At 46.0% G+C, this 17,694-nt stretch overlaps 2 protein-coding genes across 3 annotated transcripts in view; both read right to left on the bottom strand.

The window, feature by feature from the left end:
* Window positions 1-6,415, bottom strand: part of celsr2 (cadherin, EGF LAG seven-pass G-type receptor 2) — a 48,049-nt gene extending 41,634 nt beyond the window's left edge. Inside the window, 1 exon segment of the mRNA XM_084706068.1 lies at window positions 2,771-6,415. Coding sequence (XP_084562194.1) covers window positions 2,771-6,326 — 3,556 coding nt within the window. The 5' untranslated portion in view covers window positions 6,327-6,415.
* Window positions 6,416-7,472: 1,057 nt separating this feature from the next.
* Window positions 7,473-17,010, bottom strand: capzb (capping actin protein of muscle Z-line subunit beta). Of its 2 annotated transcripts, XM_084705455.1 has the most exons (10): window positions 16,812-17,010; window positions 13,553-13,642; window positions 11,640-11,761; window positions 11,235-11,348; window positions 10,682-10,823; window positions 10,421-10,537; window positions 10,193-10,258; window positions 9,899-9,975; window positions 9,104-9,205; window positions 7,473-8,599 (listed from the first exon to the last, which is right to left on the bottom strand). In XM_084705455.1, the coding sequence occupies exons 1-9, from the start codon at window positions 16,812-16,814 to the stop codon at window positions 9,112-9,114; spliced, it is 825 nt and encodes a 274-aa protein (XP_084561581.1). In that variant the 5' UTR covers window positions 16,815-17,010; the 3' UTR covers window positions 7,473-8,599; window positions 9,104-9,111. The 2 variants fall into 2 exon arrangements, with proteins under 2 accessions (XP_084561581.1, XP_084561582.1); XM_084705456.1 differs by lacking the exon at window positions 9,104-9,205 and having other exon boundaries at window positions 8,375-8,599; window positions 16,812-16,952.
* Window positions 17,011-17,694: the final 684 nt, after the last annotated feature.

Raw genomic sequence — 17,694 nt, 5'->3', positions numbered from 1 at the left:
GCTGTGTCTGCTCTGAGCGCCTTCTCATCAGGACTGTTACTGCTGGGGCTGTGTCTGCTCTGAGTGGCCGATCATCAGGACTGTTACTGCTGGGGCTGTGTCTGCTCTGAGCGGCCCCTCATCAGGACTGTTACTGCTGGGGCTGTGTCTGCTCTGAGCGCCTTCTCATCAGGACTGTTACTGCTGGGGCTGTGTCTGCTCTGAGCGCCTTCTCATCAGGACTGTTACTGCTGGGGCTGTGTCTGCTCTGAGCGCCTTCTCATCAGGACTGTTACTGCTGGGGCTGTGTTTGCTCTGAGCGGCCCCTCATCAGGACTGTTACTGCTGGGGCTGTGTCTGCTCTGAGCGGCCCCTCATCAGGACTGTTACTGCTGGGGCTGTGTCTGCTCTGAGTGGCCGATCATTAGGACTGTTACTGCTGGGGCTGTCTGCTCTGAGCGCATACTCCACAGCTCCTCCACGGCACACGGAGGACAGTCCCACCAAACTATAATGAAGCGTTCTTACAATCCTAATCTTTCCATCTGCAATAATCCAAGGATTTGCAATCCCACAGCCAGGGAAACAGAGTCTAATCCAGGCCATTAGCTGTGGGTCTCCTGTGTCTGATTATTGGCAAGCATAAATGACACTGCACCATGGCAGTAAATCTAGCTCCCTAACTAGCTAAAACCAGGATTATTCTGGTGTATAACCACTGGAGATGCCAGAGGGACACAGAAGGTGTGAGGCAGATCTATCCTGCCAAGCATGTTAAATCAATGTTAGTATGAGAGGAGACCATTACAAATGTCTAACTCTTGGCCCGTCTTCTCCTGCGCCTTTACTTCTTCAATACAAATGTTTTTTTGTGGATTAGTGCATATTTTAATCATAGTCAAACTCTTGTCTATATTCCAGCATTAATCATCCATCATCAGGGCTTACAGAAGGGGGAATACAAAACGAAGGATAATGGGAAGACTTGGGAGTCCCTTAAGGGAGGAGCCATTTTAAAATTGGGGTCAACATACGAGAGCCAACCGTTGTTTTTGCCTTTCCATCTTTTCTCACTCCCTCCCTCCCTCCACCTCCCTCCACCTCCCTCCCTCCCTCCACCTCCCTCCCTCCCAGGTCTCTCTGTACCTTCCCTAGTCCCTCCCACTGCATGACTTCCTCCATACAGTATCTCTGCATTTTCAAGTTCAGTCCATCTAACACCCACGTGACATTACCTCCCTCTCCCTCTTTCTTTCCATTCTCCCTCCTTTATCCTTGCCATCTCCCTCCCTCCCCCGCAGGGCTGCTGACACACATACCCCAGCAGGTGCAGGCCGCACTGAGAAGCAGGCCCTCTAATTGGTCCTCAGTACAGTCACAGCTGTTGCCCCTAACCAGGGCCTAGCATGAGTTCCTGGGACGGCCTCGGAATCGACTGCTCGCCATTGTTTCCTAGGAAGAGAAGCAGCCATCTCATCTGTCACCGGGGGACTCCTCCTCTAAGGAGCCTCGAGGGAGACCAGGTCGTAAAACCAACCAAGAAAACAAAGCACGTTATAATAAATACCCAAGCTAACCTTAGTGTCTGGCACTCAGAACTAACTACAGGGCTATCTACCCCTAGGTGAAACTACACCCCCACTCACAAATACCGCTTCAGTCAGAATAGGAAAAACGTTACTTATCTTCTAAACCAAATTTTTAACATTTTTTAACATGCTTCCAGTTTAATCACTAGATTAAGCACTCATTTATGCAGTGCTGCTGCTGGTTCACGTATAATTAAAAGCAAGGTCACAGAGGAGCAAGCTCTATGGTGACTCACACTGTGTCACAAACAAGCTCCCACATAAAGGCCACAAATCTTTCTTTCCCAGGAGCAATTCAAGTTCAGTCACATTGTTGGAGCAAATAAAGTGCTCTGTAATTTTTGCTGACAGCTGAAATTAGAAGAGCACAAGGCACACTCAATTTAAGAAGCATGGGTTAGCAAGCTAGCTGGAACCCAAATGGTCCTTTATCCTTCTCCAAATGGTTATTAATTGAACAAACTGCTGTTTTCTATTGCAGTTCACACTACATGTGTGTACTATAAAATGTATCACTACCGACTGGACCCCTAACTAAAATGATGTAAACATGTAAACAATACACATACACTATTGGAGAAATCAATCCTGGGAGTAATCATATCACCTATTAATACAGACCATCATTTAATTAAATCTTTCATTTGGCCACAAAATTAGGGGTTTATGTTGGGCAATTATGAGGAACGATCTGTCAGCCCACTGGAGTGCTGCTCCCTCAGGAGCCAGCCATCCTGCTGCAGATATGCTCAAACGAACACCTATCTACATTCGTGACAACAGACTAATCTAAATCAGCCTGGTAGGAAGGTGTAATGAAGCCTCTGGTTAATTTCAAAACCAACATAGAGCATTACAGACTACAACACAGGCTAATCCAACCACAATCATCCAGAGATATAGTATTGGTGACTGACATTTCTTCAAAGCACCGAGTGACTGCTCACGCTAAATTAAATATTTTTGTTGTGGTTTACAAAAATCATGCACGGAATGTTAATCTCTCACTTTGTTACAAAATTAATAAAGATGCAAAAATGAAAGCCTGAAGATACTTTGAGTTGAAACATATAATTGTGCCATGAGTAACATCTCATTAAATGAGAAACACCCTACACCCTTAGGACACTGAACTATTCATGCATGGAGGACACAGGCCTGGAAGGACAATTCCAGGCACATAAGGAAGTAATGGTTCTTACCTGACACAGAGATCTTCATTGAGGCCTCCAGGGGTCGGTTGTTGTCCAGGGCTTGGCTCAGCCGGATCTCCCCCGTACTCTGGTTCAGGATGACCAGATTCAACTCGTTCCCAGTTTCAAAGCTGTACTGGAGCTGATCGGAGGTGTCTGGGTCATGCGCTGGGATGCGCCCAATTACCCCAGTGGGAAAGCTGCTGGATTTGTCAGTGACGTAGTTATTGAAAATAATCTGGAAGTTCTTGAGCACGGGAACGTTGTCATTCTTGTCAACAAGCTTTATGTGGATAGTAGCTCGGCTGACGAGTGGGGCGGAGGTGGCCTGGACCACAATGATGTACTCAGGCTGCGTCTCATAGTCCAGATCAGTCAGTGCGGTCAGTTCTCCAGAGAAGATATCCAACTGAAAGACTTCTGGAATGTTCCCCTCCACAATCTGGTACATAATCTGGGCGTTGCTTCCCTCGTCCGGGTCAGAAGCAGATATGTGAGCTACCACCAGACCAATGGGGCTGTTCTCCTCCACCATGATGTCAAACTCATCTTTCTCAAAAACAGGAGGGTTGTCATTTACGTCCAGGATGCTCACCTGTATATCTACTGAGGTCCTGAGGGCGGGAACGCCCTTATCCACCGCGAAGGCCTGTAGGTTGTAGATGGGCATGTTTTCACGGTCAAGCCGACGTAGGGAGCGTACAATGCCCGAGGTGGACTCAATGATGAAATCTCCATCCCCATCCTCTCCACCCTGGAAGGTGTAAAAGACGCGACCATTGAGGCCCGAGTCTCGATCTGTTGCAGAGACCTGGACCACGCTGGTGAACACGGGCACGTCCTCCATCACAGTGCCGAGGTAGTGATCCCGGAGGAACCGAGGGGAGTTGTCATTCACGTCATTGACCAGGATCTCCAGGTAGGTCGTGTCAGACTTCTGTGGGATGCCATTGTCCTTGGCTGTGATGGCTAGAGTGTAGGACACCTGGTCTTCGTAGTCCAGCTCCATCTGGGTGGTGACAGCGCCAGTGTCTGGGTCAATGTTGAACTGTGGGATGCTGTCATCCATGAAGTAGGTTATGCGAGCATTCTCACCAGTGTCTTCGTCTGTGGCACTGATCACCACCACGGTGGTGCCTGTGGGCCTGTCCTCATTGATGTTGACGGTGTAGTGGGAGCTCTGGAACACTGGCCGGTGGGTGTTGGCGTCAGTGACGTTGACAAACACCTTGGCGGTGTCGAATCGGGTGCCATCAGACGCGGTGACGCTGAGGACGTACTGCCGCTCCAGTTTGTAGTCAAGAGGCAGCGCCAGGGTGATGAGACCACCTCCACTCTGGCTTGTGATTGAGAACCTGTTCCGGGTGTTCCCACTGGAGATCTGGTAAGTCACCACACTGTTAATGTCCTGGTCGACAGCAGACACAGTCACAACACTGGTCCCCACAGACGCGTCCTCATTAAGACGCATGTAGTAGGCCTTCTGGGTGAATTCAGGGTTGTTGTCATTGACATCCAGGATGGTCATGCTAATGCTAGCTGAGGAGGACATGACTGGGTGGCCATGGTCACGGGCCTCCACACCGAAGTTGTAAAAGTCCACACTCTCTCTGTCCAGTTCAGCCGCTACAACTATCCACCCTGTGCTGTTATTGATGGAGAAGGGGAAGTTGGGTGTGGTCTCAGTGAGGCGGTACTCCAATCTGGAGTTGTCACCCGAGTCTGCGTCCACAGCCTGAATGTGGATGATGGAGTAACCCACTGGCACATTCTCTAGCACAGTGGCCTGGAAGGGGGTGCTGACGAAAATGGGCGCATTGTCATTGACATCCAGCACCTGCACCGTGACCAGGCCGCTGATGTTGGAGAGCGGAGGGCGCCCCCCATCCTGGGCACGGATTCGTAGCGTGTACTCCTTGTTAGCCTCATAGTCCAGCTGGCTTACCAGGTCCATCTTCCCCGTCTGGGCGTCAATGTAGAACTGGCCCCTGGTGTTACCACTCATAATGCTAAAGTGGACCACGGCATTACTCCCCCTGTCCTGGTCAGTGGCAGTCACCTGGAGAATCTCTGTGTTGGGTGCCATGTCTTCTGGCACTTGGACCACGTAGCGCTTTTCGCTAAACTGCGGTGCATTGTCGTTGTCGTCTTCCACAATGATGTGAACTGTGGCCGTAGCACTACGGGGACCAGGGTCACGACCTTGGTCGTTTGCCTCAACCAATAGCATGTAGGCCTCCACTTCTTCCCTGTCTACCGGACCTTTGGTGCGGATCACCCCAGATCTGGGGTCAATCTCAAACACGTCATTAGAGCCGTTGCTGTTGAGGACATGGTAGAGGATGTTACCGTTGACTGGGGCATCCCCGTCTGTGGCTCTGACTGTCAGCACCTCATAACCAATCTCTAGGTTCTCCCTTACGCTCTCCTTGTAGTCCTGTTGCTCAAACACAGGGCTGTGGTCGTTGGTGTCACTGACTGTGATGGTAAGGGTGGCCATGGCCGTTCGGCGGGGTGTGCCATGGTCAACAGCGGTCACGCGGAACACGTGCGTGTCTTTAGTCTCCCTGTCTAGTATCTCCACTGTTGAGACAGAACCACTGACTGGGTCCACAGCAAATAGGTTGTTGGAGCGACTATCAAAAAGAGCCTCGATAAAATACTCGAGTCTGCCCGCCTCTCCCTCATCCACGTCCACTGCTTTCAAAACAACAACTGGAGTTCCGGCAGGCTTATTTTCAGGCACAGCAACTTGGTACATGGGAGGTTGGAACTGGGGACTACTGTTGATGCTCCTCTTTCTCCTGCTAACAATGCCTGAGTCAGACTGGGCCGCCCTCTCCAGTAACTTTCTCAAGTGGCCCTGTCCAAAAGAGCCCTGACCTATTCGCATGTGGATGGTAATACGCGTTACTTCTGCCACCTTTCCAGGTCTAGCGAATAGGTTACACTGTAGGTCTAACTCCAGAAGTGTGTCCCGCTTCCAACACAACTTCTCAGACACAAACAGTTCCCCCTCTGAGAAGTAAAACTCCGGACTCCTTGTCACTTTGCAGAGCGTTTTGCTGTGGGAGCCCGGTAGAAGGTCACATATACGGAATAGGGGAGTATCAGCCTCGTGGCATTCTGGATGATGATTTAGAGGATTCAATAAACTAATGATCTCTAAATCCCAATTCGATTTTCTTTTGTGTTTATGTGAACAATTCCTGCCGTGAACATGTATATCATACTGGCTTGTAAGGAGGTGCCTGGACCGTGGTGGGGCATTATTCATGCAATCTACTACAGTATAGACTGTGAAAGGGTTGGAGCGGAGCGCGGCACAATCTATTTTGTCCGAAACGAACACAATACCCGCCGCTGCATCAGTTTCAATAAAGGTCTTTGAGAATTTAGGAGCGATTACCTGATCCAAAGTGCACGCTCCTCGCTGTTGCACACTTGATATCACAGTCCTCGGCTCCGCATCCCCACTGATGTGAATAATGTAGGAATCCGACGGCAAAATTAGTTTTAACCACCCCAAAATGATAAACAACAAATCCCACTTATTGACGGGCATTGCTTCTCGGTAGTGTTCACCAGGTTTCAAAGTAACTACAACCGCCTTCCACTTAAACTTTCCGTCTTGTTGTCATTCCCTTTTGAAGTGGCGTGTCCATGCTTTAACTGCTCCACAGAGTATAATCCAATTGAACAGTGAGAGAACCCGCAGTCACTTTGCCAAATCTTCTCGCGTATAAACACGCCAACACCTCCACTCAATCCGCTTGAATGATAAAAATGGCTCCGACTACCCCTGCGCCTTCAGGCTTCTCATTATCATAAACCTGTTTCAGTGTATGCAAGCGAGTGAGACAGAGAGCGAGCGCGCGCGTGTGCGTGTGTAAAGAGAGTGAGCAGAGGGGGTGTGCAGCGGGGCTCGGGCCGCTCTCAGAGACCACTGAACTGAGTTTTCAACAGATGTTGAAATGTTGTTCCCAGAGAATTACTGCCTCAAATGTAGTCTAGTCTTGTATATTAAGTTTAGATTCAATGAGAGTTCCTTGACATTTCAATTAGGTAAATAAGTGAAAAATGTGCTTTAAACCCCAACTAAAATAGACTGAATGTGTTTACTATATATCTACTATATATCCCCAAGGAAGAGCAGTTTCAGATTTCACTGACAGGTCCTCAATAAAAGGTATGCATCGTTACCTCAGCGATCAAATGACACCATCATCTTCAGTAAAACTGCACACATTTTTTTTATTGGTCTTTTTCAACTTGACAGTTAAACAAGGTGCCACTTAACTCAAGTAAAAACCTTGTGTGAAAAAGATGTTTTAAGATTTTGCTCAGCAGATGTCCAGTGCCAAGAGACAAGATAATATCTGACATATCTGCTCATGCCAAAGGAATCTTTTATCCTCCCCATTCAGAGAACAAATGTAACTCAGAGCAATAAGACAAGCTTGTTAGAACAATTCTCAGGTTTATACAGAGTTGTTTAGCTACCATCCAGTCATATTTTATAATATAGACATTTCATATTTGCGATTTCTGGTTACTTTTGATAGAGTTAATAAGCAGACATATATAATGTGGTTCCTGCAGAACATCTCAATCAACTGAAATACAAACTAGCTTTGTTTGGTTTTGCTGTCCCCTGCTGGTGAGTAAGCATTACTGCAGCAATAGACTTCCAAATAAAACGAGATGAATGTAGCTTTTTACTGTTTTTATTGTTGCTGGAGGCTCTAATACAATATGAATCATAAGCTTTACAAAACAAAATACAACAAAAGATCCCCCCTCTCCCCAAACGTAAATGGTCAAAAACGTCCGGCAAGACAAACTGTAACCCCCAACAAAGACCATGGTGATAGAAGGAGAGAGTCGAAGAGCTAAACACAGAAAAGGGGGATGCATATTGTCATGTTATACACAGTGTAAGAAAGGAGACTTAATGACATGGGTATACACAGTGAATTGAACAGTCCGTCCCTACGTTTTATCAGTCTACATCTCCATAGTGGAACGAAGAGCAAACCATTTTGACCAATCTATATATTACAAATCCAAGGGGCACCCTCTCACCCTTCCCTCATCACCCTTTCACCCTTCCCTCATCACTACATTACCCAGAAAAATGAAGTTACACTGACAGTTACAGTTTGATACAGATATATCAAGGGGTGGCTGTGACACATTTTGTTACAATGGGTGCACTAAAGAAAAGAATTGGTGGTGTAAATGATGACTATTTCATAGCCCAGCCAAGCCTACCCCGCCTACAGTACAGTCTGTGTCCATTCATGTCCCTCGGTCATAGATGGGAACAAGGTCCATATCAAGGTCAGGGTCAACAGAACCAGTCCTCTGGACACAAGAGCTGTGAGAGCTACAGGGATTTTAAACATTGCCGTCACTGTAAGATTATCATTAACCGTCATAATACTATCAATATATTCAGATACACGAGAGAGAAGAGTCAGAGAGAAAGAGAGAGAGAGTGAATGGCTTCATAAAGAAAGAGAGGCCTCAAAAACAATGCGTGAAGAAACAAAACCAAATAAAAAGCTTTTTTTGTTTTTCCACAAAATGAACAAGAGTGCAGCACTGGAACAGGCATACAGGGATGGAGGGAGAGACGTAAAGAAACAGAAAAAAATGGCGGAGATGAGGTGGAGAAAGTGAGAGAGAGAGAGAGAGAGACAGACAGACGGACAGAGAGAGAGACAGATAAAAGAACAACAGCATCTCTAGCTTTGCTGTTTATGCTTGAGCGCCTTCAACAGTTCATAATTGAGAGCCTCCTGCTTCGACTTGTCGCCCAGAGTCTGAACACTCCTGAGACAAAAGACAGAATGAGACAGGAAGTTAGGGTGCGTTTGACTAGAGAAAGAGAGAGAACGATTCAGGTTAGGGTAAATTAAATGCAAGGACATGACAGTCTCCACCTTTCCTGTGGAGACAAGATGGCTGGGTTAGGTGGGTTAGATAAACAATGCATTACGACACCCTCTAGTCCACGCACACATTGCCTATTGCCCACTGGACATTAATGTTTAGTCAGGTCAGATATTCTGGAGCATTACATCATGCGGATATTGTGTGGTAAGCAGCTTACTGTTCATTGTTAGGCCTACAGTGAACCATCCTTCTTTTATGAGATGTGTGATAATCCAGTGAGTCAGTCACACGCACACACAGAGTAAACAATCCAGCATGCTCGACTCAGAGCACACATGAAGTGTACCCATTTGCTTCCTCAACAGGCACGTACACACACACAGCTGCAAAAACAGACGTTCTCTCTCTCAAGAGAGAGATGTCTCCATGCCAGGCTTGTACCTCTGGCCCTAGTCAATGAAGATCTGGCGCTGGGTGAGGACCTGAGACAGCTCCTTCTGGAGCTGCCGGTACTTTTGGTTATCAGGCAAAGAGTCAATAGATCTGGAGCATAGAGGAGAGGGATGGAGGAGGGGGAGAAGAGACCGGAGAGAAGAGGAAGTTGAGGAGACAAGGAGTGTGACGAGAGGGGATAGGAGGGGGGAGGAGGAGAGAAGAGGGGAGGAGGAGTACAGGAAGAGAGGAGGAGAGAAGAGGGGAGGAGAGGGAAGGAGGAGAGAAGAGGGGAGGAGAGGGAAGGTTGAGCAGGCAGAGAGTGAGAAGGAACCATCGAGGTAGACAGAGACAGAATAGAAAGAGGTAGGAAGAGGAGAGACAAAGAAATGATGGAGGTCGACGGGGGGGATGAAGAAAAGTGAGAGGGAGGATTCAAAACCAAAGTGGGAAGGAGAAGTAAACGAGGAAGAAATGGAAAAACAAATAAAAGGACGCATACGAGGTATGGTACAGTGTGGAGGAAACTATGAGGGAATATGATGTCAAACAGGAATATTGAGTCAGACAAATGAAAAACAAATGTAGGAGAGTGTGACTAGGAAGCACAGAGAGGGGCCGACTCGAAGCGAAAGATGGAGCCATAACCCACAAGAAATGATACCTTTAACCCTGGTGATCAAACCCACAGAATACCCGGCTTGGTCGTCAACTAATACACTTGAAAGCGTTTCTGGGAGAGTGTGTGTGTGTCTGTGTGTGTCTGTGTGTGTGCAAGTGTGTGTGCGTGCGTGTACACCATACCTCAGGCCGTTCACAATGTCCTTGGTCTTACTAAAGTAGATCTCGTTGAGAGTGGAGCGGATCTTGTTCTCCATATCCTGAGGACAGAAACCAACCTGCTGATGTCTACAAACCCCCTCAGAAAGCACTTAAGTCTTGTCACTGAACCAGAGCAGCAGCAGTGAAATATGTCCAGCATTTACATTTAGTAATTTAGCAGACGCTCTTATCCAGAGCGACTTACAGTAAGTACAGGGACATTCCCCCCAGCAGACGACTAATTAGACACTGGGAGTGTCTAGTAGTTCTACCTACCTCAACCAGGCGGCCGATGTTGGCGATGTGTGGTGAGGACTCTCCGACAGTCTCATCTTTCTCCATCTAGAGGAGGAGCAGCAGGACAATGAGGACCCACATCAGACAGACGGCTCATGGGGCCAACTGAGAACCGTGTGACACATCTAGGAATCCCTGAATCAAACAGGCGGGGGTTCTCTTCTCTCACACTCAGTCAGTCTGACACACACGTGGACACACACACACCTGTCTTGTAAGACTGCCGCCAAGATTCATGGTTCCGGAGCCAGTCTTGGTTGTCTGGAGCCACAGCATCACAGTGGAGGTGAGTTTATAGTGAGCTGTACGTCCACTGGACTTTTCCTAAACACACACACACAAAACAATCAAGTCATATCATAATGAGGCTCTCACATATATTTGTTAGTTGGTAGCTATATTAGTTGGCTTTCATGCCATTATAAAGCATGTATCTAGCTGAATGTGTTCAGATTGCAGTTCCCTCACCTGCACCTCCACCACGTGGATGGAGTCCCAGCATCCCTTGATTTTCTTGGATCCGTCTCCGGCCTTCTTGATGAGGATGACCCCGGCAAAGCCGTGATCCAAGTCCCAGAGGTACACAGAGGACACACCACCCTCAAAGTACCTGTCAACCAGCAACACAGCAAGTGGGCAGGGTGTGCTGCAGAATTTCATGGTGGTGCTATAACCCGAGAGCAGCCTCCTAATCTGTCTCTTGGTGGGCTGTTTGTGAGGCTGGCTGGATTCATTGTACTGCTACTAGTTTAGATGACTAGTACTTATACACACGGGCTTCCTAATGTGACTGGTGTTGGTGTAATGGTAAGAGATACCAGTGTGATGTGCTGGTGTAATGGTAAGAGATACCAGTGTGATGTGCTGGTGTACTGGTAAGAGATACCAGTGTGATGTGCTGGTGTACTGGTAAGAGATACCAGTGTGATGTGCTGGTGTAATGGTAAGAGATACCAGTGTGATGTGCTGGTGTACTGGTAAGAGATACCAGTGTGATGTGCTGGTGACTGTAGGAACTCACAGGTCTCTGTACTGGTCAAAGGCATTGTTGGCCTCCACCTCCAGTTTTCTGAGCCGAGCAGAGGGCATGGCGCCATCATCGATGGGAGGTTCATACTTGTTACTCCACGGGGATCTGAAACACAGCACCAATATGATACTTAATACTGTCATGTCATATACTAGAGGGAAAAATGAATGCAAGCTACTGCCACAAGAGCTCAAGGCTGAACTGTAGAAAGAACCAGTGAATGAATTCTTCCTTTGGTAAATCGCAGATTAGACATGATCCGAACACCAACAGTGCATAGGAACACTTCCATCCTTCCAATCACATGACCATCACATGACCCTTCAGGGAAGAAACAAAGAGCCAAAACAGTGGCAAACTGTTAGAAGGTGGTGCGGGCTGATTCCTGTCTCTGACCTGTAGGAGTCGCCGTCTCGGTTGTAGTCACACAGCAGGTAGTCTTTACCCACCACCTTGTCACGGGCAATCTTCAGGGGCTGGTCCACAGAGGAGAGCAGGTCCTCACACAGACTGGGAACCTGGAGACACATGAGCATGTTACAGCTACAGCACCCACACCATTTACTTTGGGACAGAGAGGGGGGGGGGGGAGACAGGGAGAGAGACAGGGCGAGGGAGAAAGATAGGGGGAAAGAGGAAGAGAGAGATAACTGGAAGAAAGAACTCAAAAAGAGAGCCTTGTCTGCCTATTCAACCCCCCTTTAACAGACGCCAACTCTGCCGTGAGGGGAAAAGTGCCAGACGGAGAGGGTAGCCAAACCTTGGTGTGCATGAGAAACGGAACAGGAAGACTGCCATATGATATCCCTAAATTACAATGTGGTGAAAATAAGTTTAAGCTGTTGTTTTGTTTTACCCCCTCGTCTATATTCCATATTTACTTGAGAGTTAGAGAGAGGCAGAATCTGACGAAATATCAGTGGGAGAAGGAGCAGGGAGAGGGAATTGTGGAATCAATGTGAAATGTGAGTCTGAAGGGATAAGAAGGTAAGAGGGTACAAATGACTTGTCACAAACGGACATGCACCCCTCCTTCCCAGCCCCCTCTGGGGAACACACAGACACAATGGAGGTCTTTTTTCTTGAGACAGCCTCACACAACAGGCAACGCCATGGAGGGAAGGGTAGAAAAATTGTAGGAAAAAGACGGAGACAAAAGGGAAGGAGGTCAGAGAAGTTGAAAAAGTAAGAGGAAGGAGAGAGAAAGCACAGAGGTGAACTCAAACTATTCCAACCAGTCAGGGAAGCAAAGAGAGTGAATGCGCCCTGTGTGGGTGACTGACAGGTTTGTTAATGTTCGCTAACAACCAGACACAATACAGTGTGTGAAGAGAGAGCAAGGTGCCCAGGGGAAAGAGGTGTTAAAGGGAATAGGAGAGGAAGGAAGGCAAGCAGGGGTTTGAATGGAAAAACAAAAAAGAACAAACGGTGGACACAAGTGTGATTTGATTTCTGTCTTAATCTTCCGCTTAAACTTTCAGAATCAATGAAAGGTGCTATGGGTAGATGCGCAGTATAGATCTGATACTGAGTAAGTGTGTGGAGCAAGTGTACTTTGACGACATCAAGACTTTTAGTCTCAGAAATCAGACTTTTTGATCAATAGAATGTCTGACGGGAAATGGGGTCACATGTTATTTCTCTTCAGCTATCTATTGACAAATCATGTAGCTGGGGATCTGTACGCATGTAAATAGTCCCATCTGAATACCAAACTCACTGGAAAGTTGGAAACAGGTCATGCTAACATTGCATTGCTAGTAATCCTTTGCCAGGGAAGAAAAACCTACTGGACAACTGGGATTGAATGTGTTCTTCCAGTCCTGCAAATGGCTGGCATTTCTAACAATTGCATTGTTTGTTCTTGTTCCCTTTTCCTGGCTGAAAATGAACACAAACTCAGACAGTACAAACTTCTCCCATTGCCAGGAGGATGACATGCTAAAACATCTTGTCTGGATCATAAAGTTCTTAATATAATCTCCCTTTGACAGGTCCTTGGCACTACATTTCTTAACAGTAGAAATTGAGAAAGGAATGGATTTAGAACTTAAATCGGACTCCTCCCCAGTTTTATTTCAAGCAAAGTTACTTTCTGCATCAGAATAAAGGGTTCCAAGTTAATTCTTAAAGTAATGAAATTATGTTAATAAATGCTGAGCATGTTTCATGAAACACATTCCTTCAAGAGCACCAGGGAAGATATGAATCTTTGAATATATATCGCCATGAAGCCCTCAGATTCACTGGGGGTTAGGTCACCGTTGTGTGTACTGGGCGGTGATATGTTGTGCTTCTGCGTGACTCACCAGGTCAATGAGGTCGCTTAGGTTCTTCTCGATCTGCTGTGGAGGCAGACGCCTCATCAAGTCCAGGGCACAGTCCAGCTGCTGGTCATTCTGGAACACACACACGCAGACCCACTTTAACACACAAACATCGGAGATGCTAAAAACATTGGCAGCCACTTCTGAAGTACTCTGAAGTAAATTCTCAGCCTCATATATCTGTCGAAAGGCAGTAGTATTACTCACTAAAACTAGTGCTCCTCACCAAAAGTGTACCACAATTTATGTATTTTGCCATTAGAGCTAGCACACATAGGCTTATAACCATATCAAGGTTACAGTGATAAAGGACTGCTTCACTCTATAGAAGGACATTGGTGTGGTGAAGTTATGTATGGTTATTCACATCCTGGCAGGCGACAACAGCACTTGAAGATTATGGCAACAACCATCAATCCCAGGTCCCTTGTGGTCCAAGAGGTTATCACTGTCTACTGTGTGATGAATCATCATCAAAGCATAAATACTGCGAGACAGAGAGAGCGTAAGCGAGAGCGTGAGAGAGGGGAAGTTCTAGGGTTTCCCTTAAATAGTCATCTTGCATGGGATGTAATAGCCTTGGGGCCTCTAAAAGTGATTCCTAAGGCATGGGTCTACTCCAAAGAGATCCGTTACTAAGAGGGTTGACTGAAGCCAGTTCTAAAGGCTGCTAATCACACATAAGTCTTGTATAGGCCTATGGTGGCTCACAAAAAGCCTACTCTGGAACCTTTCAAACAACCATTTCCTACAAACGTATTGTTTGGTTACCACAGCGGGCAATTTGATGTTATCAGGAAGTGTCAACATTTTCACAGGCAATAGGATGATTGCTTTGGTGCTCATAAATAACAACTTGAGTTGACTATGCGACTATTCTACCCTTTATCTGTCTAAGAGCTAGGCTCTTTACAACAAATGGGTATCCATCGGTGATCCAAATTTTAAGGTTAGATGTCAATTGTGCATCTTCACGAAGGGCTAATATAGCTTATTGTTTGGGGGATAGGCTATGGCTTTTTTTTGCTATGCCATCTTTGATTTGGTAAACAAATGTCATCTGACATCCAAAACTGGACATGTCCTAGTCTTTACTTATAATGTAGGCCAAGTTTGCCTACGATAACGTAGGCCAAGTTTGCCTAAGATTATTGATTTATTGTTCAGAGTTTGCATCAGACAGGGGACATAGCAAAGCCGGCTCCAGGGTGTTCTGTCTCTCACTTAAATATGCAGCGGGTGAGCAGGCCATCAGTGAGCAGGACAGGGCAGGCCAGCCACAACATGAAACCCCTGAGAATGTGCAGGGAGATCCTCATTCTCTGTTAGCCTATAGCTAGCAGAAGGAAAAAACTATTTAAAAGAATGTATATGCTGGTGATGACACTGGAGCTACTAGCTGGAAATGTATGTCACTTTTCAAATCCTTTTGTTTTTAAGAATTAAACAGTCAGCCTAGGCTTACTATTGATCAACAAAAGTAAAGCTATATACTGAACCCTTATGGCAACCTATGAAGGAAATCTGAACGGCAAGGAAATAAACAGCCTGTTCTGAGTCTGTTGAAATCATCCATGTCTAATTCTTTGAACAAACCAAAGCAATGGCTCCTTTCTTGCTTGTATGTTGTAAAACAAAGCATGTTATCCAGAGCAAGCAAAGATCGGCTGGAGTATTAGGTGACAACTAGTCCATTCTGTACTGAGTAAACTAGCAATAATGAAAGCCTTAACAAGCAAGAATCCTATTTACTTTGATGCACACAAGGTACAATTCAATGTCCAATCGCAAACTGATATGATATTAGGGCCCGTTGAAAATGCAAAACAGCAAACTGTAGACACCATTGCCATCCAAAAGCCACTCCAACTATATAGCTTTAAAAAAAACGGTTAGGCTCGGACAATGAGTCCCTGTAAATGAAATGCAACCAATGCAAACAAAGCCATCATATAAAATAGTTGATTAACCAAAAAAGCTACAGACCCATGTATAACATGAGCAGCTGGCCAACAGAGTACCACACACAACCTTTCTCTAAACAAACTCACTCTGGGATTCCCCTGAACATAGCAGAAATCCAGTCAGTGTCTTGTAGGTCCCATCTCACACATCAGAGCACTATTTAGACCGTCCCAAATAAGCTCTCAGTCTATGAATCTGTCTCCTCCAGCCGACACCTGCGCTGTCTGACACAATGTTTACCGACGCCCCTGTCTGGATGTAAACACTCGCACGCACCAACAACCCCAGGGGCCGGATGGAGGCAGTGGGGATGGGCCGACAGGATGGAGGAGGTGAGCTTAGGGGAGAGAGAGTGGGTGGCTGGAGAGACAAACCATCTGGTCCAGAGACATTGGAATGAACACGTATCACTACAAGTGTGTTAAACACGGCAGAGGGTTGGTCAAAACGACCTTTGTGGAGTTTGCGAAACAGTGTGTATAGAGTGGACAGGTGAGTTCAAGTAACAGCTTCTATGTATCTACCACCAGTGAAAAGGCAAAGTTTTAATACAGTGAGTCTGCCCAACAGTGAGTGAGTGCACAACACTAGGAGTAAGAACGACAACCTGTGCAAAATACATGTCTGGGTGACTACTATGATACAATGAACAGTGTTGTGAGACAGACAGTAAAATTGTGAATATGTCTGGCTATTTAGCATAGCATAACCGAAACTCAGTAACTGACATGGGTAGGCAAAGTTTGAAGTGGAGTAGCTTGCTTGCACTTCTAGCTACACGTCAATCCATTGGGAATGGGCGGAGCAGGCTGATTATAGCGACAGGCAAACCAACGCATGTACTATTTTAACACTGGGGTGTATGTCCACCGAAAGGGGGGAGGGGGTTACGACGTTAGCTAGAGGGTGGGAGACCCTCCGTCCATGAAATTTGTGTCTAATCCAAAACATCCTGCAGATAGCTAGCAAGCTAACCACTAGCTAACGTTTACTAATACAATACACGGACAAGCAGGGTTATTTTGATTGCGTTGAAGTTACAGGCAGTAGCTAACCCAGTCGTTAGGTTAATTCATATTAACTCACTACGCTATATGATTGGTGTGCTTGAATTTCTATGCAATCGTCTCGCAACAGCACTTCCTATAAAAGGCAGTTAGCATAGCGTAGCCTTTTTGCTAATACCCCTCTGTAGCACTAGCTAGAAGACCTACCAAAACTAGCTGACTTGCTAGCAACCCATCCCCATTCCTCCAACTCGCCTCTACGGCCTTACCATGTCTGCGGCGTTCTGTGAAGATCTCAGACGGGGGAAATTAAATCACCGTTTACTTTAGACTTTCGTTTTGTTGTGCTTGCACGACTTGTTCTTCTATATTATTGCTGTTTTAATCCCCGCCGAGTATAAGATGTTTCTTTTCGCCTCCCTCTCGGAACCCAACCCTGTCAGCGAATTCACTTCCTCAACCGGGGTACAGGAAGGGGGCCGCAGAAAACAACAGAGAATGCATGTCCGGGTCACTGTCCTCCTTCACTATAACAGCCAATCGTAGTGGAGTAAGTTAGGTATTGCCAAGTATGGAAAGAGAGGAGTGGTGAGCGGAACATTATTTTGCATGAACAGAGAGGGCGATAGAGTATTTAATTATTTGTGTATCATAAAACACGTCTCAAATCAAAATAGCAATCCCAATTTATTGAAAACTCATGCAACCTTGGCCACATTTAGGAGTACATTTGTGGAAATACAAATGTTTCCGTGATGTTATCTTACAAACAAGTTAGGGTTCATATTTGCGTAGATGATGTGATTTGTTATTCGTGATTAAATACACACATAAATACATTTCACATGCATATGACATATTCTGAACACATAAACCTATCAATTCCAAATATTTACAGTTTTATACATAGGATTTTCCCAGATTTGTTTTATTTATAATAAACTAATTACATGTAATTTCGGACAATACAGTACATTATTTTTAACAGTCTCTAAAGATAATTAAACCAAGCTGTGCTACATGAATCCTCCACGATCAGAAACTGAAACTAGTGTGGTTCCACTGTGAGGTTCACAAAAGTTTTTGTCGTGTAGTCAAAAATATAAACTGCAGATTTCAAGTTTCAAGTTTTTTTTATTGTCAGGTGCACAC

This window comes from Hypomesus nipponensis, chromosome 9 (assembly GCF_054491055.1).
Source record: "Hypomesus nipponensis isolate SF chromosome 9, ASM5449105v1, whole genome shotgun sequence".
In the NCBI taxonomy this organism is placed as follows: domain Eukaryota; kingdom Metazoa; phylum Chordata; class Actinopteri; order Osmeriformes; family Osmeridae; genus Hypomesus; species Hypomesus nipponensis.
This window is presented reverse-complemented; position numbering and strand designations above follow the sequence as displayed.

What these genes read in the sequence shown, in the direction of transcription:
- capzb (XM_084705455.1), bottom strand. An exon ending in TAAGCGACCTCATTGACCTG is followed by an intron (nt 11,762 to 13,552) that starts GTGAGTCACGCA and finishes ATGTGTCTCCAG; the next exon opens with GTTCCCAGTCTGTGTGAGGA. An exon ending in GCGGCAGTCTTACAAGACAG is followed by an intron (nt 10,259 to 10,420) that starts GTGTGTGTGTGT and finishes CTCCTCCTCTAG; the next exon opens with ATGGAGAAAGATGAGACTGT.